This window comes from Bidens hawaiensis, unplaced genomic scaffold, assembly GCF_021521415.1.
Source record: "Bidens hawaiensis isolate Kalapana, Puna unplaced genomic scaffold, B.hawaiensis_p1.1 tig00012646_1, whole genome shotgun sequence".
NCBI lineage: Eukaryota > Viridiplantae > Streptophyta > Magnoliopsida > Asterales > Asteraceae > Bidens > Bidens hawaiensis.
In genome coordinates this window covers 59,899-87,241 of record NW_027492046.1, presented here as the reverse complement: position 1 = coordinate 87,241, position 27,343 = coordinate 59,899, and the positions used below count along the sequence as shown (strand labels likewise).

At 34.2% G+C, this 27,343-nt stretch overlaps 4 protein-coding genes across 4 annotated transcripts; 3 read left to right on the top strand and 1 right to left on the bottom strand.

The window, feature by feature from the left end:
• The first annotated feature begins 404 nt into the window (after positions 1 to 404).
• Positions 405 to 7,009, top strand: LOC143541779 (single myb histone 3-like). Its single transcript, XM_077034509.1, has 6 exons — positions 405 to 556; positions 4,868 to 5,091; positions 5,172 to 5,256; positions 5,347 to 5,430; positions 5,510 to 5,786; positions 6,835 to 7,009. Exons 1-6 carry the CDS (start codon positions 407 to 409, stop codon positions 6,864 to 6,866), a joined length of 852 nt encoding a protein of 283 aa, XP_076890624.1. The 5' UTR covers positions 405 to 406; the 3' UTR covers positions 6,867 to 7,009.
• Positions 7,010 to 8,265: 1,256 nt separating this feature from the next.
• On the top strand, positions 8,266 to 11,442 carry LOC143541778 (eukaryotic initiation factor 4A-15). The gene is made up of 5 exons (XM_077034508.1): positions 8,266 to 8,306; positions 9,712 to 9,781; positions 9,905 to 10,011; positions 10,082 to 10,512; positions 10,592 to 11,442. Exons 2-5 carry the CDS (start codon positions 9,714 to 9,716, stop codon positions 11,225 to 11,227), a joined length of 1,242 nt encoding a protein of 413 aa, XP_076890623.1. The 5' UTR covers positions 8,266 to 8,306; positions 9,712 to 9,713; the 3' UTR covers positions 11,228 to 11,442.
• A 5,194-nt stretch (positions 11,443 to 16,636) lies between these two features.
• On the top strand, positions 16,637 to 19,762 carry LOC143541766 (diacylglycerol O-acyltransferase 1-like). The gene is made up of 15 exons (XM_077034500.1): positions 16,637 to 16,739; positions 16,825 to 16,898; positions 16,996 to 17,071; positions 17,149 to 17,216; positions 17,534 to 17,657; positions 17,793 to 17,885; positions 17,986 to 18,087; positions 18,190 to 18,323; positions 18,416 to 18,497; positions 18,617 to 18,637; positions 18,741 to 18,803; positions 18,932 to 18,979; positions 19,064 to 19,126; positions 19,304 to 19,357; positions 19,445 to 19,762. Exons 1-15 carry the CDS (start codon positions 16,734 to 16,736, stop codon positions 19,550 to 19,552), a joined length of 1,116 nt encoding a protein of 371 aa, XP_076890615.1. The 5' UTR covers positions 16,637 to 16,733; the 3' UTR covers positions 19,553 to 19,762.
• Positions 19,763 to 22,638: 2,876 nt separating this feature from the next.
• On the bottom strand, positions 22,639 to 25,272 carry LOC143541765 (IQ domain-containing protein IQM1-like). Its single transcript, XM_077034499.1, has 7 exons — positions 24,800 to 25,272; positions 24,506 to 24,686; positions 24,212 to 24,300; positions 23,659 to 23,746; positions 23,350 to 23,580; positions 23,172 to 23,273; positions 22,639 to 23,058 (listed from the first exon to the last, which is right to left on the bottom strand). Exons 1-7 carry the CDS (start codon positions 25,252 to 25,254, stop codon positions 22,639 to 22,641), a joined length of 1,566 nt encoding a protein of 521 aa, XP_076890614.1. The 5' UTR covers positions 25,255 to 25,272.
• Between the last annotated feature and the right edge of the window lie 2,071 nt (positions 25,273 to 27,343).

The window sequence follows — 27,343 nt, the reverse complement described above, 5'->3', positions numbered from 1 at the left end:
CCTCCCCCAAAGTCGTGGGGTTTAAATGTTGTGTACACAACGTTGGAGAAGAGGCTGCCTGTGCGTGACAGACAAAGAGGGGAGGGGGGGGGGGATAATTAATAATTGCAAGAGAGTTGTTTTTTTATCACTTCAAAACTTTTTACAAAACCCTCTGTTACTGACTAGAACGCCATGCTATGTAAAACGCCCAAAAATAAAAAAGTTTTCATTACGCCGGTGTAACACCACAAATCATACACAAAATTAAACTACAAGGGTGGATTTAGCCAATAAGGAAAGCTACACATATTACCAAATATGTCGAATTTGCCCTTACTGTAACCGTTCTCTTTCACTATCACCATCATCATCATCATCATCTCCGACATAGGGTTTAGGCTTAACCCTAATTCACGCGGCGGCGATGGGAAATCCAAAGCAGAAATGGACGCAGGAGGAAGAAGAAGCTCTACGCGCCGGCATCGCAAAACACGGCACCGGCAAATGGAAGAATATTCAGAAGGATCCTGAGTTCAATCACCTCCTTTATTCTCGATCCAATATCGACCTTAAGGTGAGAATCGTTCTATATATATACATACATATATATATATGAATATATGTTTTGTTATTGAATCGATTTTGTGTTAGCTTGTGATTGTAATGTCATAGTGAACATGTTACAAGCGCTAATTTTGGCGAATGTATGAAATAGGCATAACCTTTATGTCATTTGTTTATGTTTAGTTATTAAATTAGTTATGTGCTAGTTAGTGATTGTAATGTAAACTTAGTGTTACAAGCCCTAATTTTGGCGAATGCATGATACAGGCGTAAACTAGGGTTTTATGTTTAGCTATGCGATTTGCTTATGTTTATTTATTGGATTGATTGTGTGCTAGTTTGTGATTGTAATATAAGCATGGTGTTACAAGCTCTAGTTTTGGCGAATGTATGAAACAGGCGTAAACTAAGGTTTTATGTTTCGTTATGTGATTTGTTTATGTTTAGTTATTGGATTAATTGTGTGTTAGTTTGTGATTGTAATGTAAACATGGTGTTACAAGGCCTAATTTTGGATTTGAAATTAATTTGTTTTTTAAGTTGAGGAAAAATTGACTAATGTATGAAATAATCATAAGTAGGGGTGTAAACGAGCTAAGCTCGAGCTCAACTAGGCTCAAGCTTGGCTCATTTTGACTTACGAGAGTTTGAGCTCGACTCGTTTTGACTTACAAGCCCTCGAGCTTGGCTTGTTTGCTATTTATTATTTAATTTATATACATTTTTAGTTATTTTAATATATTTTGAAGAAAACCTGAAGCAAGCCTAAGCTTAGCTCGAGCTCGGTTGTGCAGTCAGAAATGTGAAATTAATACATAGAAGTCTAAAAGTGATAAAACTCAAAAATACACAAGGCTCGATAACGAAAGAGCTTTATTTGAGGCTTGGCTCATCTTGTTACGAGCTTTGTATCCATCCTAGCTTGAATGGCTCACGAGCAGCCTGGCTAGTTTGCCCCTAGGCTTAACCTAGGGTTGTATGTGCAATCTTTTAGTTTGTTTTTATTATAGATGTAATAGTTAATTAGAGAGGAGATTTTGATTTCTTTACTTGTTAATTTTGGCGAATGTATGAAATAGGCATAGCCTAGGGTTTGATATTTTGTTATTAAATTGATTGTGCGTTAGTTTGTGGTTGTAATGTAAGCATAGTGTTACAAGCCCTAATTTTGGATTTGAATTGATATTTGTTTTTTGAAGTTGTGAGGAAAGTTTAACTCGGCCCGACCCAAGTGTTTATTTTTATTTATAAATAAGATTGTTAGGTTTGTTAAGTTAGTTGATTGATTTTTAATAAAGAATTTATAAGCTTCTAAGCTTTGTTGACCGAATCATTCGGTTCTAATCGTTTGAATGAAATCATTGTGTTCTTGAGCCATTTGATTGCTAGTTAAAACTGCATCAGTTGGTATCAGAGCTCATGGTTGTTCAAATGGCTCTACGTGAAGGTGAGTGTTTTCTTGGTCGAAGAGTCGCCGACAGAGGCATCAACAAGAGCATTGGTGGTTCACGTGCCCGTGGAGAAGATCGACGTCCTACTCGCGGAATCGCTGACCGAGGCAGCGATGGAGTTTATCCCGACCCATGGGATCTCAAGATTAAGAGACTCCGGAAACGAGTCCGAAATCTTGAAATACAACAAGAGATCAAACGGCTTCGCCAGCGAATCCGAGATCTTGAAGCATCATCGACATGGAAGGAAACGGAACCGGAAGCACCCGTTAGGCACGAGCTAACCGGGGATGAGGAATATCCTTTTAATGGCGATTTTATTTATGATTCTCCGCCTGTGTTTGATAACTACGGGGACGAGGAAGATGATATCAAATGTGGTGAACCGTTTGCCGATATTGAATTTTTATCCAGATCTGATCGTGGCGCGACGGAGAGAATCAGGTGTGTGAATGGTAAATCGTTGGATCGGGAGATAACGGAATACGCCAGAATGTCAGCTAGCATTTTGGATGATTTCGTTAAGGTGGATATGGTGATTAAAGATGGTGATCGGGTGGTTAATGGCGGTGTTGTACTAACACCTAATGATACGGTATTTCCATCTAATGAGCCGAAAATTATGGAGGATGAATTGGAAGATTATTGGATGAGCAAGGAAACTAAATATTTGGTATCTCCATCTTTTAATTCAAAAATTCAATTCATTAGTATTAGTGACGTTGACCAATTCATGTGTAAACCGAGTGAAAAGATATTTTTTTCAATTATGGGGAAAAATAAAAAGTCTATGGTGGGCCCCGTTGTTGGCCATTGCATGAAGGGTGTATTTGGATGTGGTATGCAGCTCATGGTGAATCAATGAAAAACCACAAAGATAATGGTACACTTTTTGTGGTTGGCCCGAATAAGGAGGGTCACGTGAATATACAAAATGGTGTTGGGTCAAAGAATTTAAGTGACCTAGTTGATGGGACACAAATGGGCGGACAGGTTTCTAAATCGCTTATGAACAAGAAACGGAACAATGTTTTTTTCGATCCAGGTGGTATAGGTCCCGAGTTGGGTGAGGGTGACCTACGAAGTTGAGATGTTTACGCGGGTCATGATGGTAATAAATCGGAGTCGAGTTGATGTTCCATTTGATCCGGGTGGCTTTGGTTTAAGGCAAAACTCGAGGACGAGTTTTTTTGAAGACGGGGAGTGATGCAGGAGCATCCAGCCCGTTAACTTGGCCCGGCCCAAAGTGTTTATTTTTATTTATAAATAAGACCAGGTTAGGTATCCGTGTAGAACACGGGTTAAAATAAATAAATTTATTTAAATAATAACACAATGTGAAATATAAAAAATATGTTCAACATATAAAAAATATAATATATGGTAGAATAAATTACACAATACACAATATGGAAATAAAAAGTTGAAAATTCATAAATCTCTAAATATTTCTTTGTATACAATATTTGTAATTTAATTTATAATTTTATCCTTCATATTAAAATTAGTAGTTTCACTTTGATTTTGGTTTCAACTCTAGATAATGAAACACATAACTGACCATGTGTTAAACAGGTTGTTTCAAAATCAAACAGACCATCTAAAGCGATTGACCTTAGCTTTTATTAGTCTTAATTGCAAAACAAGCATAAAGTGAAAATTTCTTTCTATGAAATTTGAAATTAATTATTTTATCTAAATCAACGTGAAAACTCGTTACTTATAAAAGCTTAATATTAATAACTAATACAATATATTTATATAAAACTAAATTATATATTTATGTTGGTATTAAATTTTTTAAATCAAAAAATAATTATTAAAAAGAAAAAGTAATAGATTAAAAAGAAAAAAAGTTAAATATAAACTATTAATAAAAAAGAGAAATGTATTTAATAAGAGATAGAGGTGGGAAAATTTTGTAAGAAACTATCTTGTGTGATGCCATGTGGCATTGAAAAACCTTTATTTATTATATAGTATAGATTGTTAGGTTTGTTAAGTTACTTGATTGATTTTTAATAAAGAATTTATAAGCTTCTAAGCTTTGTTGACCGAATCATTCGGTTCTAATCGTTTGAATGAAATCATTGTGTTCTTGAGCCATTTGATTGCTGGTCAAAACTGCATCAGTTTGATAAATGTATGGAATAGGCATACTTTAGGGGTGTTAACGAGTCTAGCCGGCTTGTTTTGAGTCGTGAGAGTTTGAGCTTGAGCTTGGCTCATGAGTTGTTTTTTCAAGTTTGAGCTTGATTTGTTCATTTTTTAATCTATATATGTTTTTTAAGTATTTTATATATTTTGAGAAAACCTTAAACGAGTCTAAGCTCAGCTCGGGGCTCGGGCTCGTACCTTAAACGAGCCAAAGCTCAGCTGTGCAGTGTGAAATTAATGCATTGAAGTCTAAAAGAGGTAAAGCTCAAAAATACACAAGGCTGGTTAAGGCTCAACGAGCCTAAGCAAGCTTTCAATACAAGGTTCTAGCTCGGGTTCGATATCTAAACGAGCTTTATTTGAGGCTCGGGCTAAAACGCCTTGCTCGCTTTGAGTTTTTTATCGATCCGAGCTCGAATAGCTCACGAGTGGCTTGGCTTGTTTGCACCCCTAAGCATAACCTAGGGTTGTATGTTGAAATTTCAATCTTAGTAATTTGTTATTGTTAGATGTAGAAGTTAACTAGAGATGTGATTTTTGGTTTCTTTTCTTATTGATTTGTAATTCATGTTCTTATTGACCTCAAGAGGTTTATGCATATGTTTTCATATGCGATTATAACTTGAGATGAAACATTTGCGTTCAGTTTATCATAACTTTTGTTCATATCAAGTATAAACTGCCTGATGAATGATGATGTCGTATAATTGTAGGATAAATGGAGGAATATGAGTGTGAGTGCAAATGGTCAGGGCCCAAGGGAAAAATCAAGAACACCAAAACCAAAAAGTAACACCGATTCGCCTGTGGCTGTCACACCATCGCCCATTGTTCAGACTCCTGGACCATCAGCTATGGCTGTAGCTGATCCAGTATCTGCAGACATCAATATGGATGATGGTTCAAAATGCTTGCTAGATGGGAAGACGGCTTCAAAGTTTGTTACATGCTTTCTGCTGGTCACTTATTATTAAATAAAATTGAATGGTATTTAACATTCTTGCTTTCATTATTAAGGTATAATGCAATGATCTATGAAGCACTATCATCTCTAAAGGATCCAAATGGATCAAGTACCAGTGCAATTGTTTGTTTCATTGAGGTAATCATCATTCCGATCAATATATGATTCTTGAAAATCATGGTTTGCTATATTTCTAACTGATTCTGTTGTGATATTTGTAATATGCAGAAAAGGCACGAGGTGCAAACAAATTTCAGGAGGTTGTTAACTGCAAGGTTACGAAGGCTCGTTGCACAAGAGAAACTTGAAAAGGTGATTTTTTTTGGTATATTATTTGTTAGGATTTGTTGGGATTCAGTTTTTGATAAGGAACACTTGTGTGAATGATTAGGTTCAGAACTGCTATCGGCTTAGAAGTGGGGTGGTGAATGGGACACAGGGCCCGATTCCAAAGCCCAAAGAGACCTGGCCCAGATTGTCCACCACTTACAACAGTCATCTTGGTGAAACCCTAGAAGAAGCAGCGGTTGCAGCCGCCTATAAAGTGGCTGAAGCAGAAAACAAATCGTTTGTGGCGGCTGAAGCTGTTAAAGAAGCTGAACGGGTCTCCAAATTGGCTGAAGAAGCTGAAGCTTTCCTACAGTTGGCTAAAGAGATTTATGAAAGATGTAATATATCTCCTCCCTTTTTCCATTAATATTAACCAACCGTAAATTAGGCTTAAAATATCGCGAGTATTTCACCTGATATATTGTTGTGAAATTATTACAATTTTTAACTTAGTTTCGTTTGTGTTTTAATAAAGTCACTTACTGTTTTTTAACTATAAAAAACACTATCTATTGTTGTGAAATTATTTTGTAACTTTTAAAATAAAGTGACTTAAGTGGAGCATATATGTAACTTGGTTACTATTCAGTTAAATACTAGCTAATGAAACCATTCAAGTTGGTTACTATAATGAAACCGGGTTTCCTAATCTATTATCACTAGATACTAGCAAAGTTTTATATGTGTTCCATTGAAGTCGTTTAATTTAAAAAATAAACATTTATAGAACCATTTTACAAAATAATGAAATTTGAGTGGTTTTATTGTTAGAAAAAAGTATGAGAAAATGTATTGAAACTTGGTTATTATCTCATGATTTTATCTATCTATAAAAAAATTTGGTGTGGCCAAGTAGGTGGGCATAAAATACCGCTTATGAAAAAAGCAATTTTTTAACAGCTTTTGAAAAAAGCATAAAACTGAATTAGCCAACCCGTAGGCCATAACTGAATTTACTGAACCTAGCTAAAAGCGATGGGTCGGTTTCAATTTTTTTCTTGAAAACTGAATTAGCAGGTCAGTTACGGTTATTCTTATATCCATAACAGACATACCTGAACCTAGCCACTATTTAGTAAACCACAGTTAACCGACCATGACCTACTACCTTAAACTGATCCATAAACAAAGATTCTGTAAGTTTTACAAATGGTACAGCTCAAATTTTAAGAAAAACAGCAAATAGAAAATACGTTCAATTAGTATTAAGATGTCTATGTCTTTGTTCTATTTTTCTAAAACTAGTTTATTTGGTTTACAATTTTGCTTCGGGTGGAACTATAAACTGATTTAGTTCGATCCATATCTTGGTTTATTATTCTTAATTTTCTTCTTTTGTTCTCTACTAGTACTAATTACTGACTGGTTTTTCAACTTATATGGTAGGCTCGCGTGGTGAAATGGTGATGGTGGCATAGAACCATGTCGCGATCAACTGGTCATGAGCTTTCGTGAATGTGTTTTTCCGATCGCCAGTTAGCCTGTTACATATCATCATCTGTATAAAATGGTAGTTTGATCCAGTTTTCGGTTCATGTGGTTTTGTATGAAAAATTGTCAACACTTTTGAGATCTGAAATGTTATTAACCTTTGGGATATTGGATTTTAATAATCCAAACTTTGTCTTGTTGGCTGGCGCTAAGCCGAAGTTTAAAAATATACTACAATAGTCCCAAAACTTTCAAACTATTGGTCAGCAACAAGTGTTTTGCTAACGGAGTTAGATCTCGTTAGTTTTTGCTGACGTGGGCCGCTTACGTGGAATATATTGTTTTTATTTTTTATTTTATAATAAGTGGATGAACTAGATTACAATTTTTATTTTAATTCTTAAATTACATCATACTTTAAACTTGTATTATTACGACCAGAGATCCGGCTTAAAAGGTCAAATGTGTTAAAAGAGTTAGGGTGAGAGGTTTTGTCCGATTGACAAAGCTATTGTAGTTAGGTGTTGGTGTCGTGTTGCTCTCCTTATAGTCAAGGGTTCGAGTCCCGCAAAATGCGGATTTAGTGTAATTTAGCCGTTAAAAACATTGTGTTAAAGAGTTGTGCAATTCTACCTCAAGACCCCCAAAGAAACCTGAAAAACACTGACGAAGAACGTGGCCAAGAAAGCTAATAGAATATACAATTCCAGCTCTTCTTTAGCATTCATCACCACCCCTAACATGGAACTCGTTCGCAGCGATGTCATCGCCAAATCCTTCACTCTCCGTCATAGCATAGAATCATATACTAATGGTGGAATGAAACTCGAAGCTTCAAACTCCTAAAAGATACACATATTAAAAATTAAAACCGCTCATAACTATCTTAGTAGTTTTAGAATCAAACACAAGTAAAAGTAACATCTTAAACGTATAAACAACCAATTTCTTTTATTAAACAACTTCATAAATAATAATAATAATAATAACAAGTTTGATCCTCACTTGTGCCACTTTGGATGAACATTGACAATAAATGATTTGAGCTAAGTATTGTGCAAGGTTGTCAGTTCGAATCCCGAGCCCACGCTTGAGAGTTCTGCTCTTTTGAACTGTCAAGTGGCAGCCGACTATATGGTTTTCTGATGAAACATTTAAACCAAACTCTAAAGCCAGCAATAGTCAGACTAGAGAGGGGCAACCCTACTCTCCAAACTAAAGAGTACGGTGACATAAACACAAAAAGAAAGTCGCGATTATATAAAAGAAACAAAGGCAGGGGTACGATGGTCATAAACGTAAAAAAGCAAACGTAGGGTAACGATGTATATCACAAAGACGCAGACAACTTTTTCTTTCATTCACCAAGAGAGGAGTTTGTGAAAACCCTAATATTCTTCATCAATCAATCAATTAATCAATCTCAGGTACTACAGATCCCTAACTTACTCGTTATCAATTTCTCTATCTGTTGTTCGATCTGAGTTTGCGTGTAGATCGGTGTAGTTGATGTAGTTATACGGATGATTTTCGATATATTGTTGTAACGTAGCTTGTATTAGAGATTTGAATTGATGCTTGATCTAGATCGGTGTAGATGTATAGTATATATAGCTATAGCTATGATTCATAATCTAAAGGTTAGATGCCGTATGTGTTGATTCTTAGAGGTGTAAACATGCCGAGTCATGTCCGAGCTCGAGTTCGCTTGCTTAACTCACAGAGAGCTTGAGCTCCGCTTGTCTCGAGCTCGAGCTCTATTTTAAGAGCTCGAGCTCGTCTTGTTTCGAGCTCTATTTTAATAGGAGCTCGGCTTGTGGTAGTTTATTGAGTTTGAGCTTATTAGTTACACACACACACACACACACATATATATTCATTCTTAGTTTTCTGTTCTTTATAATATTTATTTAATTCTATATCCATATGTACCATAATATTCATTAGTTAGTTAATTTTATCATAATTTTATACATAACATTTAAATGAAAATGAAACAAATCACAGGCTTGTTTAGGCTCGCGAGATGGCTTGAGCTTGATAAGCTCGGCCTTGTTTACTAAGCAAGCTTATTTTTAGGCTTGCGCTTGTTTAGTTTTTCAAAAAAGATAGAAGCTTTTTTGCAAGCAAATCTCAAGTAGCTTGCGAGCTGCCTGGCTTGTTTAAACCCCTAGTTGTCAAAATCTGTTGAATTAATGTGTTGAGTACTTTAATAATATTTTTATGCCTGAGGATTAGTGTTTTTATTTTATAAGCTTATTTTTTTATGCCAAGGGTATTTGTGTTTATATGATAAAAATTTTGTTCTGGTAGTTGAAAAAAAATTGCTACTATAGTGATTTTCTGGACTAACTGCTGTGATGACAATCTTGTAAAGATTTCGGAAGGGTGAACTGAGTGCGGTCAAGTGCTATTTTGTGTTTGATGGCCGTTTCTTTATAAATACATTTGTTTATCATGTGTGTTATTATTTTTGAGTATTTGCTGGATTATTTTAGTATCGATGTATAACTGTTTCGCTATAAGTTATCAAGATAGACATAAAGTTACTAACAGTTATGCATTGAGAATAATATAAAAGAGCACACACTCGAAATGGTAACACATATATAGGCATATGTGTTTATAAAGATAAGATCGTTGGAAATAAATAGGCCTTCATCACAATCAGTTCATCTGTCTATAATGTTAAAAGACCTTCATAATAGCAGTTAGTTCCAATCCAACTTAGATTGGCAATTTTTTTGGTTTTGTAAGGCTTTTTATACAACTTAAATGGTGTTGAAATTACTTAAATGGTGTTGAATTAATTGCGGTTCTTCATTTTTGCAGTCATGGCAGGCGTTGCACCAGAAGCTTCCCAGTTTGACACTCGTCACTTTGATTCGAAAATGAATGAGTTGTAAGTTTTATTTTTGAAATAATAGCTACCACAGATGATGGTAAATACTATGCTAAGAAGCAATTGGTTAAGTGGTTAAAAACACGTTTTTTGCATGCTGATGACACTTTATTGTTGTTACAGGCTTTCAACCGATGGACAAGACTTTTTTACATCATATGATGAGGTGTATGATAGCTTTGATGCTATGGGTTTGCAAGAAAATCTTTTAAGAGGAATCTATGCATATGGTTAGTACATATTTTGTTTTAAGAAAGATTATAAAATTTTGTGTTACTTTTTAACTTGTTTTTTCTTCAGGTTTTGAAAAGCCATCAGCAATTCAGCAAAGGGGAATCGTTCCTTTCACCAAGGGTCTTGATGTCATCCAACAAGCTCAGTCAGGAACAGGAAAAACTGCAACTTTCTGCTCTGGTATTCTTCAACAACTTGACTACAGTGTAGTCGAGTGTCAGGCTTTGGTTTTAGCTCCAACTCGTGAACTTGCACAACAAATTGAGAAAGTCATGCGAGCCCTTGGTGACTACCTTGGTGTTAAGGTTCATGCTTGTGTTGGTGGGACCAGTGTTCGTGAGGACCAACGCATTCTCTCCGCGGGGGTCCATGTTGTTGTTGGTACACCTGGACGTGTCTTTGATATGCTTAGGAGACAATCGTTACGTTCTGATTATATCAAAATGTTTGTGTTGGATGAAGCTGATGAAATGCTTTCAAGAGGTTTCAAAGATCAGGTTTTTTTCTTTCTTTATATTAATAAAGATTATGATTTTTTAATCATTTTGAATGCTGAAATTTCTCCTTTTGTTTTAGATCTATGATATCTTCCAGCTGTTACCGTCAAAGGTTCAGGTAGGTGTGTTCTCTGCAACTATGCCACCCGAAGCTCTAGAAATTACCAGAAAGTTCATGAACAAGCCCGTAAGAATCCTCGTGAAACGTGACGAGTTAACCTTAGAAGGTATTAAACAATTTTATGTCAATGTGGAAAAAGAAGAGTGGAAGCTTGAAACCCTGTGTGATCTTTACGAAACCTTAGCAATCACTCAAAGTGTCATTTTCGTCAACACCCGACGAAAGGTTGACTGGTTGACCGACAAAATGCGTAGCCGTGACCACACAGTTTCCGCCACACACGGTGACATGGACCAGAACACCCGTGACATCATCATGCGGGAGTTTCGATCAGGCTCTTCACGTGTTCTAATCACCACCGATCTCCTGGCTCGTGGGATTGATGTGCAACAAGTGTCGCTCGTGATCAACTATGATCTTCCAACGCAACCCGAAAACTATCTTCATCGTATTGGACGAAGTGGTCGGTTTGGGAGAAAGGGTGTCGCGATTAATTTTGTGACGCTGGATGATGAACGGATGCTTGCGGATATCCAGAAGTTTTATAACGTGGTGGTCGAGGAATTGCCGTCTAATGTTGCTGATCTTATTTAGGAAAGATTTTGAAATGTTCGGTTTGGTTGGTTTGTTTTGTTAAAAAGTATGCAAGAACAAAAGTTAGAACCTGTTTTTTGAAGTCTACTATGGGTTTTGGTTGTTTTAAGTTATTTGATATTGTTATGACTTGTGGTGTTATAAGATTATCTTGAACTTATGTTTGCACTCTTCTGGCCTAGAAGTGTATGGATTTCTTTATTATTTAATATTTATCTTGTGTAATTTGCTTTTGTATGTTTATTTGCTTAGAATGCTATAAAGATTTTATTTTTTAAGCTCTTTATTGTTTGATAAAGTTATTTTCATGAAGCAATAGATTCTTTCCAAAATAGTGTAGTTATTTTCATATAGCAATAAATTCACTTTAAAAGTGCAGCTTTTACAAAGTAATAGATTCTCTGTAAAAGTTTCATGAATTAATAGATTCTCTTTCAAGTAATGGTTGCTAATATCTTATGGGTCCGGGTTTGTTTTTTATATATCTGAACCGTTTGTTTAGAATAAGAAGAAATGAATATAAATAAACACGAATATGAAACAAGCTCGTATTTTTAATAGACGAACACGCACAAGATAATTCGTTTGCTTTAATTGTTTGTCTGGTTAAAGTTAAACTGACAAGAGTATGCATGTTCGTATTCATTTTAGTTAGTTTAAATGTTTAATAACGTGTATTTTAAATCAGGCCTTATTTTTCTTTTTTGACCCGAAACTTTTTTATTCTATTAAAAGTGTGATTTTTTAAGTAAATAGCTGGATTATTTTGGCGTCGTGTTTTTTTTTCTTTTTGTTTTTTGAAGTGGTGCTAATTTTTTGGCTTCATGTTTTTCTTTAACGAAGAACACCAGTGTAAAACTCTCAGGGAGGTTCGATGTTGTAAGGCCTAATCCACTTAGTGATGCTTCACCCTACTTAAACCAGGATATATGGCACATGAATGGATTCGAACCCGTGTTGCCAAACAAAATAAATCCTTAGATGAGCCTAAGATAAAACTTCTGACCACCACACCACACCACACCAAAGTGGTGATTGCGTTTTGGCTTCATTCTAAATTTACAGTTTTAACTGATTAATATAAGAATAAATGTGAAATACGTATAATAGACATACATAAAAAGTAGTTGTTGAAATAGATAATTAACTTAAAAGTAAGTGATAGTAAATGAAACTGTCAATGTGTCATGACTTAAATTCCACATTAATTTAACTTGAAAGTTGCACCTAAGACGTATGCTATCATCATCGTTATTATTATTATCGACTATCGTACTTATAATATTTTGGCATAAGTTAGGTTATTGTGCCCAGTTTTACTTATACATACACTTATCTTATAAAAGCTTTGACAAACATTCCATGTAAACATGTTGTACCTGAAACCGATGCGGGTATATGATTAGAATTTAAAATTTTTCGTGGGTATGGGACGGATATGAGATTAGATGATACCCAACCCGAATACTCAAAATCACATGCCCATGTACCTGAAATTTTTAAATTTTAATTTATTTCCCTTAAATCTTTTCTATTAATGCTTCATTTTAATAAATTCATATAAAAATATTTCTTTTTCTTTTAGAATATGTAATAATTGATTTATATATGTATTATATAAATTATAATGATATTATTTATTTATTGTAACGTGTAGTGTAGTCTATCATATTTTAATTTGTGATAGTTTTTATATGCATAAAAGGTATGAAAGAATTATAATGGTAAAAAAAGTGTATTTGAAAATCCTAACGAGTATACCCGATACCCACATATATGTTTGATACTTGACGAGTAATGGGCCAAGTATAGGATACGGTTTTACAAATAGATATGAGACTGAGATTACCGATACCTTGCCCGCCCATTATGTCCTTAGATGTAGGCAACTACACCGCTACCGTTAACTTCAAAGTTGGACACTCCTTTTTTCTTATTTTTATTATTATTATTTTCAAATTTGGACACTCTATTATTAATTTATTATTATTATTATTATTATTATTAGTAGTAGTAGTAGTAGTTTCAAACTTTCAATTTTGGAAACTCCTTTTATATTTATATTTATATTTTTTTTAAACGACGATTTTCTTGTATTTAGGCTACCGCACTCTTCAATTTTAAAGAGCCTCGTTGCCTCACTTTGGCCAGACTATGCTATTTTAACCGGGCCCACGCCTGCTTTGAGAGTTTGGCTTGGGCGTTCCACTCGGGAGACCAAACCGCTAGCTACATTTGACAGTCGTGCCAGCACAAAGCAGAACTGTTTAGTGTAACACATGGTAGGATGAAAACCCGGATATGCTCAAGGTTTAAACTGACCACATATCAATTTAAACGGGTTATACACATCAAGTTCTGGTTACACAAACTTAAGTATTCCTAAGTTAGGCTAATGTTTTTTATGCAAATAAATAATATGGATTCTATTAAGATTGATTTATACAACCTGTTAATCTGTCAGCTTAACAAGATTATCACTCTTGATACACACATGCATGTCGCGCAATAACTAATTAAGATCTTGTCATAAACCTTACTTTAAGTAAAATTCATAAACCCGTTTATAACTTATAAAAGTATTTACCGTAATTTCCCCTCAACTTAAACCGTGAAAAGGAACATTATTTATTGGGTAGTGAAGTTGCTAATAAATCAAAGATTAAAATTTTGTAATACAATATACTATTTTAGAAATGTTTTATTTAATTTAATTGACAAGAATTTTTTTTAAGAAGTATGAAAACAAAGTCTCAACCTAAGATAAGAAGAATATATTCCAAAGTCGGCGATTTAACTTAATATATAAAACAATAAGACGCAATTGTGAAGCAATCCGCAACACCTTAACTTACAATATGAAAAAGAATGTAACTTCGAATAACTAGTAAATAATGGCAAACAAAATTTTCACATATTTATAAAAAATTATTAATTTTTTTTTTCTCATTCACAACCAATCATAACTATTATATAATTTTAAAAACTCTCTCATAAAAATTTAAAAGATTTGTTGAGAATACCGTATTATGATATAATAAAAGGCTATGCCAAAATGGCGTGTAGATGATTGTTAAAGCCAGTAGTTTGGTATTGGATTAAGCACTGTAATGAAATTTAAAGTTAAAAAATACAACAAATTAATATATTTGTACAACAAAAATAAAAAAACTCACGCGTTCAATGGTGAACCAACATGAATTATAGTGGTATTTACGGTACCAACATAAAACCATAAACTAGTATTGAAACAAGATTCTTTTAAATCTATTTTTTGCCACATTTTTTTATTGGTTTAGGTCTAAACAAGTTTCAAGGATCGAAACAATGAACGGGCGGGTTGGGTTGGGTTCAACCAGCATGGGGCAAATAATTTCATTGGGAGAACTAGGTCGGGTTATAAATCGGGTTGGCGAGTCCAAATCAGTTCTTTACACTTCTAACAAGAACCTATCACATGGACAACTGGTTATATCTTTTGTGGCACCGACATTATAGTAATTTAAGATAATATTAACTATTTTATATAAATACCGATGAATCTTTCAATATTTGTTAGAACTAGTTGTGAATACAAAAGAAAGAAACTGAAATGATAAATTCGTAAAAAAAAGCAATAATTGTTACTATAATCAATGAACATAAACATAAACATAAACATAAAACTTAAGTGTCGTGTGAATAATATTTTGAGCGTTTTATACTAATTTTGAGCATAACATAAATCTGAGTTTGACCTTAAAAAAAAAAAGTACAATGGTGACACTTATCTCACACGTACATTTTCATCATCACTCACCACCGGCTTGTGTGTGTGTATATATATATATGATATATAGATACATAGAGATACGATTTAGTTTCCTTTCCAAATAATCCAATAAACCAACCAACCGCCTGTTCTCCCCCAATCCAATCCAATCCTATGTCTGTGCATCATCTCAACTCATTCCTCAATTTCAATTTGATCTCACTCTTACTTCACTTGTAACTACCGCTTTCATTTGACGCAATTAGCTATTAATCAGCAATGGCGTTGTTAGATCCGCCTAATATCGGCGAATCCACCAACGATATTCGCACCGAGATTCGATGCCGAACGACTCTCAAATCCGATACTACTACTAATACTAGTAATAGTAATGGCAAGGAAGAGATCGGTGGTGATACTGTGTTGCATTACTTGTGCTTGCTTTGTTTCTTTATTATTATTATTGTTAACTTGCTAATTAATTAATAATTACTTTTGATTTTCATTGTGTGTGTGTGTGTGTGTGTATATATATATGTAATACGTATTGATTCATTGTGATTATTGATATGAAAAGGATGTTTTGGTAGCTTTGAATTTGACTTTAATTTTGTTTAATTAAACTAAACTAACAAACTTACCTAATGAGATAAAGTGAGGTTAAGAGAATTAGAACAAACAAATACACAAAAATAGCAATAATGATAGCTCTAAACTACTGTTAAGATATAGTGATGACTAATCTATAGTAGCTACAGATAAATGGTAGTTGCTTTTTTTGCTTTTAACTATAAAATGCATACCGGTTGAGAGTTACGGTCTGTTTATAGATTTGAACTGAAAAGAAGTGGAGAATGCTGGCTTAGAGTGTTTCGGTTAGTCTTGGTAGATAATATTGTCCTGGCTCATAGGTTAGGTGGAAGAGTATGAACTGAAGTTTATTTTTAAAGTCTAAGTAAGCGTGGAATGATTAGTTGAATAGTGCTATTGCTTTTGTCTAGCAAAGGCTAGGTTTCAGGAGTATACTTCGTTGTAAATATGATGTTTTTCATGCCAAATTTGATCTGGTCAATAGGATAATTATATGAATAAATTGTAAAAAGAACTAAAGTTGAGTTCTTTGAAAGATGAAATTAGCTGTGACAGGTTCACACTTGATGCTAGTATTGACATTTCCCATGTTAGCTAATGCCTAATAACTACACAAATTTGGATGATTCTGCCTTTTGGGAACTAAAGTTAAAGATGAAGGAAGCATAATAATTTGGAAGTTTAGTGTAGCATGCACCTTTATTGGTCTTTTAGTTTGAAACACACGTTGAGCCAGGTTTAGCTCATGATTAAAACCATTGTATCATGGACTCTGATGCACCTACCCATGTAGCTTTGATAATTAGCGTGCTGTTTTCCGTTCATGTTATGCTAACAAAAAGGCATGTTTCTCTTTATTATTAACATCCAATTTGTGAAACACTTGAGATGAGTGATTATGGGGATCAAGCCATTGAGAATGTAAACAACTTTTCCGGAGGTGAGACTGTGACATGGTTCCATATTTGGATAGCTGGTTTTATTCTTTGTGTTCTTTTGATTTTTTTTATCAACATAGCCTTATTATTATACTATTACTTTTAGTTACACAAGACATAACTGAAACGGCTAACTAGAAACCTCTGGCAGAGTCATGCAGGCCTCTTTAACCTTTGCATAGTTGTGCTTGTTGCTGTAAACAGTAGGCTCATCATTGAGAATCTGATGAAGGTAAGCCCATGTTGTTTTTATATTTGGATATCGATGTCAGCTTATACTATTATGTAAATCATGTGTGTTATCGCTATATTTGCAGTATGGATTGTTGATCAATTCCAATTTTTGGTTCAGTTCAAGATCATTAAGAGAGTGGCCACTTCTGATGTGCTGGTAGTATACCTTTTTAGTCATTTTTGTAAAAGCTATAAAAGAAATAATTACACTATTTTAGTACTTTGTATGGATGCGTTGATTACTGATCTTGCAGCTTGTCTCTTCTGCTCTTCCCTCTTGCTGCATACATTGTTGAGAAATTAGCTTGGAAAAAGCGTATATCGGACCCTGTAAGTGAACTGTTTTCTATTGCCTTGCGGAAATTTTTTTAATTTGACAGAAACTAATTAAATATGATCTTTTGTAGTTTGTAATTACTCTCCATGTTATAATAACTACAACCGCAATTCTGTATCCAGTTTTCGTGATTTTGAGGTCAGTTTGTTTACACCCTTAAATGCTACAAGTATGTTTTGTGCTTTTTGAAATAGTTAACCTAGTTTTCATTATTGTTATCGGATAGTCATTTGTAAATATTAAATAAAAGTCCTATCTTTAGCAGTATAGCTTGTCTACTTTACGAATGAATTGAAGTTACCACACATACTATTGTGTTTTTTTCAAATATACAATTTTAAGGCTTATACATAATAGAATCAATCGATGTATATGAAAGCCCGCAGTTGAAGTTGAGACTTGTTTATGCAAGACATGCATTCTCATGTGGTTGTTCAAACTTCAAACCTATGCAGGTCTGGTTCAGCTGTTCTGTCAGGTGTTACATTGATGCTGTGTGCTTGCATTAACTGGTTAAAGTTGACATCCTTTGTACATACAAATTACGACATGCGGTCCCTTGTAAATTCAAGTGATAAGGTAAGTTAATAGGATATATTTAGGATTTCATCACAAATCAATCATGTTTTGCCAAAACATCTCAAATTGTACCCTATGTCCCTATGGGAATGCTTTTATTTTTCTAATGTACATGCATATATGTTATGTTTCTAGGGAGAAGCGGAGTCCAAAAAAATTGAGTTATTTTATGACGTGGACTTCAATAGCTTGGTTTATTTCATAGTTGCTCCTACTTTGTGTTACCAGGTATAAAATACTCAGCCTTCACCATTAGTATTTTTATTTGAATTATTTGGATTGTTGTTAATATTATTATTGCTATCATATTGAGGCATTTCACTTGTAGGTAAACTACCCGCGGACTGCGTTTATTCGAAAGGGTTGGGTGTTACGACAACTGATCAAGCTGGTAACATTTACAGGGTTCATGGGATTCATCATAGAACAAGTCAGTCTTTTTAAGGATGTTACACCTTTTTAGTTTGTACTTTCTTTGCTTCCCAAACACTACCTAATCATTTCAAACTAATATGGTATATCTTATCCACAGTATATCAACCCAATTGTCAAAAACTCTCGACATCCACTGCAAGGAGACATTTTATATGCAATTGAGCGGGTTTTAAAGCTTTCAGTTCCAAATTTATATGTTTGGCTCTGTATGTTCTGCTTTTTTCACCTTTGGTAAGTATTTGCTGCTTTTATCACTCTAGTGATAGCTTTTGTTCATCATCATCTAGTCACATTTACATGCATAATGCATTACTATAATATAGGTTGAATATACTTGCTGAGCTTCTTCGTTTTGGAGATCGCGAGTTTTATAAAGATTGGTGGAACGCACAAACTATTGAAGAGGTGTGACCTACTTACCATTTTATTATTATTATTATTATTATTATTATTATTATTATTATATTCAAATATTGTTTGCTAATTTACTTCTTTGCATACTTTCTCCATTGGTGCGGCTGTAGTACTGGAGACTATGGAATATGGTGAGCAGCTTCAAAATTAAATTCCACCATCTTTTAGCTTTTATTCACACACGAATACACATAGACATACATTATATAACATATCCTGTATAAATTCTTGCAGCCTGTTCATAAATGGATTGTAAGGCATCTGTATTTTCCATGCTTGCGTAATGGGATACTTAGGGTAATGATTTGTTGTCTAAATTATGTATCATTTCATGCTTAGAAGAATATAGTTACCCTTCACTTGATGTTTCTATATAATTGTTTTTCATAATATATAATTAACTTTGTGCCGTCCCTTGGATTCAGGGTTCTGCCATCTTGATTGCATTTTTCATGTCTGCTGTGTTCCATGAGGTACATTCATCTCTTTAGTCTTTTACTTTAGTCGCATAGCATTTGCAATGAATACTTTTTAATTTTGTTTTCTATTTTTTAAAGCTTTGTATTGCTGTTCCCTGCCACATTTTCAAATTTTGGGCCTTTATCGGGATCATGATTCAGGTAATGTTCTCCCTTCCCTTTTTCGCTTCATGTGTCGGTTATACATTTATACGTTATATCAGCATCTAAAACCGTACCTAGCAAAATGGGTGGGTCGGGTTGGGTTATTTTGTGTAACAAGCCATAACAGGTTGAAACTTGAAACTGTGACTTAACCATTTGCCATCCTAATGACAGGTACCGCTGGTCTTACTGACGAATTACTTGCAGAACAAGTTCCAAAACTCAATGGTATCTCATACCGTTTCTCTTTAATTATCGACTTATCATATTCTCGTTGACCATGAATTGTGGTCTAATTACGAAACTTGATTGCAGGTGGGGAACATAATCTTCTGGTGCATCTTTAGCATTCTTGGTCAACCAATGTGCGTATTACTCTACTATCATGACGTCATGAACCAAAAGGTGAATAGTACCAAGTGAATTTTAGCCGATTCTCCTTGTTCTTAGAAAGCAATTTTGTAGCAAGTTTAATGTGAAATCAATCCAGTGGTAATCATGTAATGTGTGTCTTCGGGTCTTGTGATGGTAGGTGTCAGTTAACTACTTAACTGTTAGCCATCGACCTGTCATCAGGCGTTGTTGGTCTCGAACTTGTTAATAGTAACATAGTGTTTCACAAATTCATAGCATATGTTGCTCTGTTGATAATCAGCTCTGTTGGAATTAATATTCTAATAACCAGATTGTCTGGTCCATTGGTCGGACCGACTTTAAAAAAAGAATAACCACGTGTTGGTATGAAACCAGTCACACCAGCAACTCGTCTGGTCGAAACACACTTCAATTTTGTTTGGGCTTTCTGGCTTAGTGGTAGCTCGATTTGGGTTTCTGCCACAAGAGTTTAGTTTTGTTAAACTGTCACACGACACTCAAGTTGAATTATATTTGCTTGATAAAATAAAATTATGCTACTTCATACTTTTACAAATAAAATATGACTTTGTAGACACAAGAATCATCTTAAATCCACACATTCACATGAATGTATCCATTGATCCCCACACCATCCACCATGATACCCATAACTTTTCACTTTATGCCAATTATAAAGAGAGAGATAGAGATGAATGAATCACGGAAACCCAAATGGAAGATTCGAGTTCGAAGTCTTACAACGACAAGACAATGCAAATAGAAGCATACAATACCCACCAATCATTGTCATCACAAATCCAGATCGAAAACAATGATCCAAGCGTTGCAAAGTCGATATCCAGAATGTGGAGGTTGACGGAACCCAAATTGCTGAGAAAGAAAAGGATTGCTGGCTACAATGCATATGCTGTTGAAGGAAAGGTCAAAGGGTCAATCAGGAAAAGCTTTAGGTGGATTAAAGATGGATACTCGAAGATGGTTTATCATTTTAGATCATGACCTGACCCGACAGGACCGTATGTTGCATGGTGTTTTTGTCGTAAAGTTTGGTTTTTCGGCTTGTACCGCAAGCGAGAAAAGTTGCAAAATGGGATTTGTTAATTTGATGTTGGTAATGAAGTATGAAAATGATGTTGGAATATTGATGATTTTGATTGATGCTTATGGTGTTGATAATGTGTGTCTTTGTTTTGATCAGGAGGGGTGTTAGGGGTGTACCAGGAAATGCCAACTTATTATAACTAGTACTAAATATTTTTATTGTATCCTCTTTAAATGCTAAGAGTTTTTTTTGTCTTTCAGTATGAAAATAGAAGATATTACAGAAATTATAACTTAGAGCCCGTGTAACAAGTAAAAAGTGAGGAGGGTGGACAATAATTTTAATTAGATCTATTAACACGCTAAGTTGTTTAATAACAAGAGTTCACGAAATATCAAATATTTGATAAATCTATAAACAATTCGATATAATTTTATAGTTCTATTGGTTTTAGTCTTTTAGAAAGGAAAAACGACTATCAAACATGAACTAAGTTTCTACGTGTATTGTTAAAGTTATTAAAAGAATTTATGTTCTATCTAAAGTCACTCAACTTTTATAACATGTTCCAGCCATGTGATGCTTTTTTATAAATATAAATGTTAACCTTTTACAAAATTAAATTTTCTTAATGCAACATATATACGAATCTTGGTTACAACCAGTGATAATCCTGCTTTCAGTTTAAGTTAATTTGAACAATTATGAAACTCTGTTATTATTTAATGTTAACCACATAAGATAATAAATGTGAAACTCTTTTCTTTTTTTCTTTTAAAGTTGGTTACACTTCTCATGATTTAGTTTAAGTTAATATGCAATTTGCCTACCAAAAAGTTGTAAAAAAAATTGATGATATATTCCACGTAATACTTGAAACCCCAAATATACGTGACAATTAACTTATTTGTATAGTCCATTCAATATATTTGAATTGACTTTGACTAAAATAAATTATATTTGAATTATTTTGTGAATTGACTAGAATCAAAATTGACATCTAGTCCTATGAAGTGTGAATCAAGTTCCTATCTAACATATGAGGACCAAATCAAAGCCCAAAAATAGAAGTAATGGAACCGAAAATCAAATAAATTTTAAAGTACAATAAATATTATACATAACAATTTTAAGTAGATGACACTTATATGTAAGGCTGACTGTTTTTTGTCACATATATTAATAGGTTTGGGTTTGAACTCAAAAGATTATATGGAACAAATCGACTTGTATAAGACCTGCTTAAATTCGTGTATTAACAGGTTAAAGTGTTGAACACCTGTTAATCTACTAATAACCTGTTTATATTTTTAGGTTAAAAATATTTTCTATTAAAATATGTTATGTATTAATGAACACTTTTATAAATTTGTCATTATGTTAAGGATACTTTATGTATTAATGTATACTTAATACTTTAATGAACTTTTTATGATTTTTGTTTCAGTACATATACATATTATTTGTTGTGTCTTTTAAAAACGTTTCATTTTTTGGAAAAAAAATTGATATGATTAATTCTTATGTCGCGTTTGTGTCTATTGTCTAGCATCATATGTAATTGTGTCTTATCGTGTTGTGTCTGTAATTGTGTCTTATCGTATTGTGTCTGACATTGGTGGGCCCTGTTAGTCTCGTCGCGGGGCTCCCTATGACTTTTGTGGTCACTTGTTACATATTTGTCTTGTAAATTGCAGCTAAAACACATAAACAGGTTATATATGTGTTTTACATGGTTCTCTACTTACATTTGATTCAATAATTTTAAAATAAAACTTAGTTACTAAAATTGATGAAAATTGGCTTTTAATATAGAAATAATTGATTAAAATAAGAAAAGGAACCAATAATCCAACCCGTGATCACAGGTAATAAAATTAAAATAAAATATATCAATTATCTGATTAGTCAAAAAGACATACTACAATGTCATTAGATCAGCCTACCAACCTTTATTATATATGTTTCAACAAATTTAATAAATAATCAAGATATTAAATATTAATTAAAAGATTCTTTTTTTTTTCTTTGGGTCACCTACTTTATTAAAATGTCAAGATCAAAAGGGACCCACAACCAAAAGTGTTGCTTAGCTGGCAGCTACTGGAGTCCTAGGGCTGGGGAGGCCCATATAAGAGATCTTTGGAGAGAGTCTCATACCCGGGCTGGGCCGGGGCGACGGGATTGGCCCAAAGTTCCCGGGTGAGATGCGTGGAGATAAATGAACTTGTTGGAGGGCCCTGAATTGTAGCTCGGTTGGGTAATCCCGAACAATGCCGATACGTGGCCCCATTCCTGAGGCCCACTTGCTAGAAACGCGGTTAGCTTCTTGAAAACGGGCCGAGATGGGCCCTTGAGCAAAAGTGGGCGTGGTTGCACGTTCTGCTTTGTCTGGTGTACAAAAGATTTCTTGCGGTCTTGCACGTGGAATTACTAGGGGTTTGGGCTTGGTTTCGGGCTGCGTGACCTTAAACGAAAAGCCCACGTCATCGTCATCAACCGAGCATTTCTACACAAGTTAACACGCCACGAATATTATGAATATAATGTCAAACATGTTGATGCACCGGTGTACAAGTTCACAATGCGCAAAGGATAAAATATTAAAATAATAAAATGTACCTTAACATTTGTGAGATCAACATTATTTTCCTCTAAGAAGCTAATAAAGTCCCTAAAGTTTTCTTCTGTTGGGAGGTAGTGGCCACTATAAGGCCAAATAGCCTAAAGAAAATATAACAAATGGTTAAAAATTTAAACTTTGGATGTCGAATTGTACTTAGGCATTAACGACTTGTACCTCAAGAATGCCGCCATGGGCCACCAATCTACCGGCAGCAGTGGTGGCCCCACCGGCTAGAAAACTTGAATGTTGAAACGAGCCTTTTTGTTTTTGGCCAACGTACAAGTTTTTCGAAGTACTAAGAACAAAGATCCATTTAGAACCTTCAACGGTTTCCAAAAGCGAACGACTTTGTCTATAAATGAGCTTTCCGTTTTCTACTATCACCTCATACGCTTCGCGTTCGTTCTGTTTAATTAAATGTCATCGTTTAGTAACATATAGTAAATAAAGATGATATAATAAGTTGACGAAAAGGAAACTTACCGGGCCTAAATATTTTATGCATTGATGTTGTAAGCGGAACCTTGGGCATTTTTCGGCATTCATTTCTTTACCATCTCCAACATCCAACCTTCATATATGCAAAAATACAAAACCATTAAGGGTCTATTAAACTTAAATAATAGGCAGAATTAGAAGGTGTTTGTTGACCCTATGACCAGTCAAACTTCATATTGGTAGGTATCTAATATGATTGTTTTTCTTATGGTTTGACCATATAAGTTGTCACATGCATAGTAGATGAAGTGAATGCAAAAATACCTACTTTGACCCAATTTTTTGCTTCCTTATAAATATTGATTTTATAGATTTTAATAAGGAATGGATTAATATGATATTTTTAGAGTTTACAAAGGATGATGTGATTTTTTAAACTTTTTAGAAAATGTAAATATAATGTCATGAAATTTAGAATGATACATACAAATTTTTCCTAATAATACAAACGTGTCATCTGTCTTTAAACTCTGCTAAGTAGTTGTATTATGTCTAGAAACATGATTTAAAACTTGTACATTTGGTTAAATAAACTTACCAATAGAAGAAAGGTTGACTGCTTTCGCTTTTGAACCATAGATCATAGTAAATGTGCAGATTATGGCCATACCGATGTCGTGGGTCGATCTGCAAGCAAACAATGAGTTTGAGACAATTTTGTATTTGAAACTTGAGAAAATAATTCTTTAAAGGTTTTTTTTTTTTCTTTAGATAAATTCACATGCTTTAAAACAAATCAACTTTTTAAAGATTTTCTAAATAACTTGAAATTTTATTAAAGTTTAAAACTTTTTGACATCAAATCATTTGGATTGTGTGGGCAAGTACTCACAGCTTCAAGCCAATGCTGCAAGGCCAACTTTTGAGCCTTTTCATTTTTGCAAAGACCCTTTCCCACTTTAGCAGCCCGAGTTAGAGCCCGGGCCCACCGCGAAACCGCAGTTTCGGGCTTCTCAACGTTGAAAAACGAAACCGAACTTCGATCCAATGCTGCAAAATCCAAAGCCTTCCACCTACAACACATCACCCAAATTCAGAAAAAAAAAGGAGAAGAAAAACCAACATTGACTTTGACTCTGACTTTTCGGTCAAAATCAAACTATTGCCCAAAATGGTGGAAACTAACCATAATTCCTCAACAACAACAGCACAATCGGCTAAATTTCTTCGTGTTCGATAACTTTTGTATATCTTCTGAACCGTAGTAGCCGCAGCATTAAGTTCGCTAACGGGCCGAGGCGAAACAAAGACAGTTGACCCGGGAGAAGTCAACCCACCCAGTTTAATATTCAATTTTTCGGGTTCTGGCTTCTTGAAGTCCTGAACTAGATTCTTGAAAGAAAGTGTGGTCTCAAGCATTATCTTTAACGGTTCGCGGTTCTTTAAAACGATCGAATTCTTCTTACTTAAACCGACACAAGATTCCTCTTTGGGTTCTTTAGATACTGATTCGGAGTCGGATTCGGATTCGTTTAAGGGATTAGTTTGTGATCCCATATTAAGTTCATATGGCAAGATTAAGTAACTATGGTTCAAGATTTGTTCCCAAGCTGATGTTAACAATGATAAGGATAAACCCATACAAGAAATCAAGATTTCTGCATAAAACATATAAAAAGATTCAAACTTTCATCAGATTTTATTATTAATAATAAACTTGACCAAGTCAAACCACACAATGTTCTTCAAAATGAGTGAATTATAATAATAATCACAAGAAGATCAAAACACATTAGCACACAAAAACACATAAGGGTTATTTATTAAATATTATGAGTTTAAACTGACAAAAATCTTGCACTAAATTTATAAAATCTAATTTCAAAAAAAAAAAAAAAAACACACACACACACAATGCATGATTAATCATTGCAAACCAGACCCAAAAAGGGAAACTTGAAATATAACCAAAAGCATGAAAAATCTTGCACTAGATATATAAAATCTAATTTAAACCAAAAAAAAAAAAAACATGATTAATCAATCTAAAGTCTAAACCAAATCCATTAAGGGAAAGTTTAAATATAATCAAATAAATGGAAAATCTTGAAAAAGAGTTGCTTACAATCAATAAAGGCAAGACCTTTAATCCAAATGCTTGGTTTCTTGATTTCCAGGCTAAATTTCAAGATTTCAAGCTCTGAGCTCTTTATGAAAAGAATGATGATTATGAACAAACCCCTGTTGTCACCTATTTATAAAGGACCCCCTGGCCGTACAAAAAGGGATAAAAATTAAAAAAAAAAATATTTTTATATATTTTTGAGGGAGCTTAGATAAATGCTTGACTAGAATAAAGAAAAAGAGAGAGTTTAGAAACCGAGTGTTTGATTTTGATTTATGTGAACAAGTAAAAGAAAAGAAAAGAAAACCCAGTAGCACGTGGTTGATATTCAAAGGTTTAGAATGTGGAATAATAATATTACGGTTATCACGGAAAGGTTCTTACTTTTAGAGACAAATGTGTGTGTTTGTATATATTTGTGTGTAATATTAATGGGCATGTATGTATGTATGTATAATATTGTATATGTGTAGAGAGAGAAGACTGGTCAAAGAAAGATTAAGTTAATAAGTAGGTGATGGGGTTCACGATAAGTCAGTCGCATGACCCGCGTAACAATGAAAGTCAATATCACAGATTTCGACTGGTAAAAGTAAAACCTGGTTTAGAATTGTGAGATGTTGCAACAACAATAAATACCTTTTAGTGACTCATAGATTATGGTGGTGGCACACTTACAAAGATGTTGAGGTATATTATTATACAACAACTTTGGTGTGGCAAAGAACCTTAGTGGCCCATGTTATTGTGTTGTTTTAATTCCAATATGGTAATGAACTGTGATGGAAAATACTCGTCGCGTTTTGTTTTAGTTCCAGCATCGTAACAAATGTGACGAAAACCAAACGAATATTGATTTTTTTTGTTTTAGTTTCGGTACCGTAAAGAGTGTGACGGAAACTGTTGAATTTGCATATACTGATCGCCTTAACACCCAGGATCGACAACAGTCAGGTTTTACCAATACTTGAGTTTTACTGACTGACACTGCCCCATTGGTCACCCTTAATTATCATAATTTTTGTTTTATTTTTGGCTTTTGTCCCAACACAATAACACGCGTAACCAAAGCCAACCGAATTCGCATTGAATTTCTGCCTCGATGTTTAGGTTTTACCACCGCCCGAGTTTTATCGACTTGCCCCGGTGCAACGCGTCGGGCAAAACACTAGTTATTTACATAAAATATATACATAACAAAGGCAAAATGGTTGTTTATTTAGAATATTTGTGTGACAGGTTAACGCGGGTTTAGGTATGAATAGGTTTTGCAATATACATTTAAGCAAATTGGTTAGATTAAAAATGAGTTCTGATCAATATGAAGCCAGGTTGCAACGAGTTGTTTTAGAAAAAACTGTGCTAAAATAGGTGATTTTTTATTTTTATATGGTTGTTGGTGATGACGGTGCAGGTGGTTGCGACGACGACGACGACAACAACTGAATGACTACAAGGTGGTGTCGATGGGTAGTGGAGTTGGTAAAGGTTGTGCACGTGTTGGTGGTAGTGGCAGAAGCGGAGTGGTATCGACAATGACGAGTAGGTAGTTAAAACAAACAATGATCATGAGTGATGCTAATCTATTTGGGTCCTTTTAAGTTA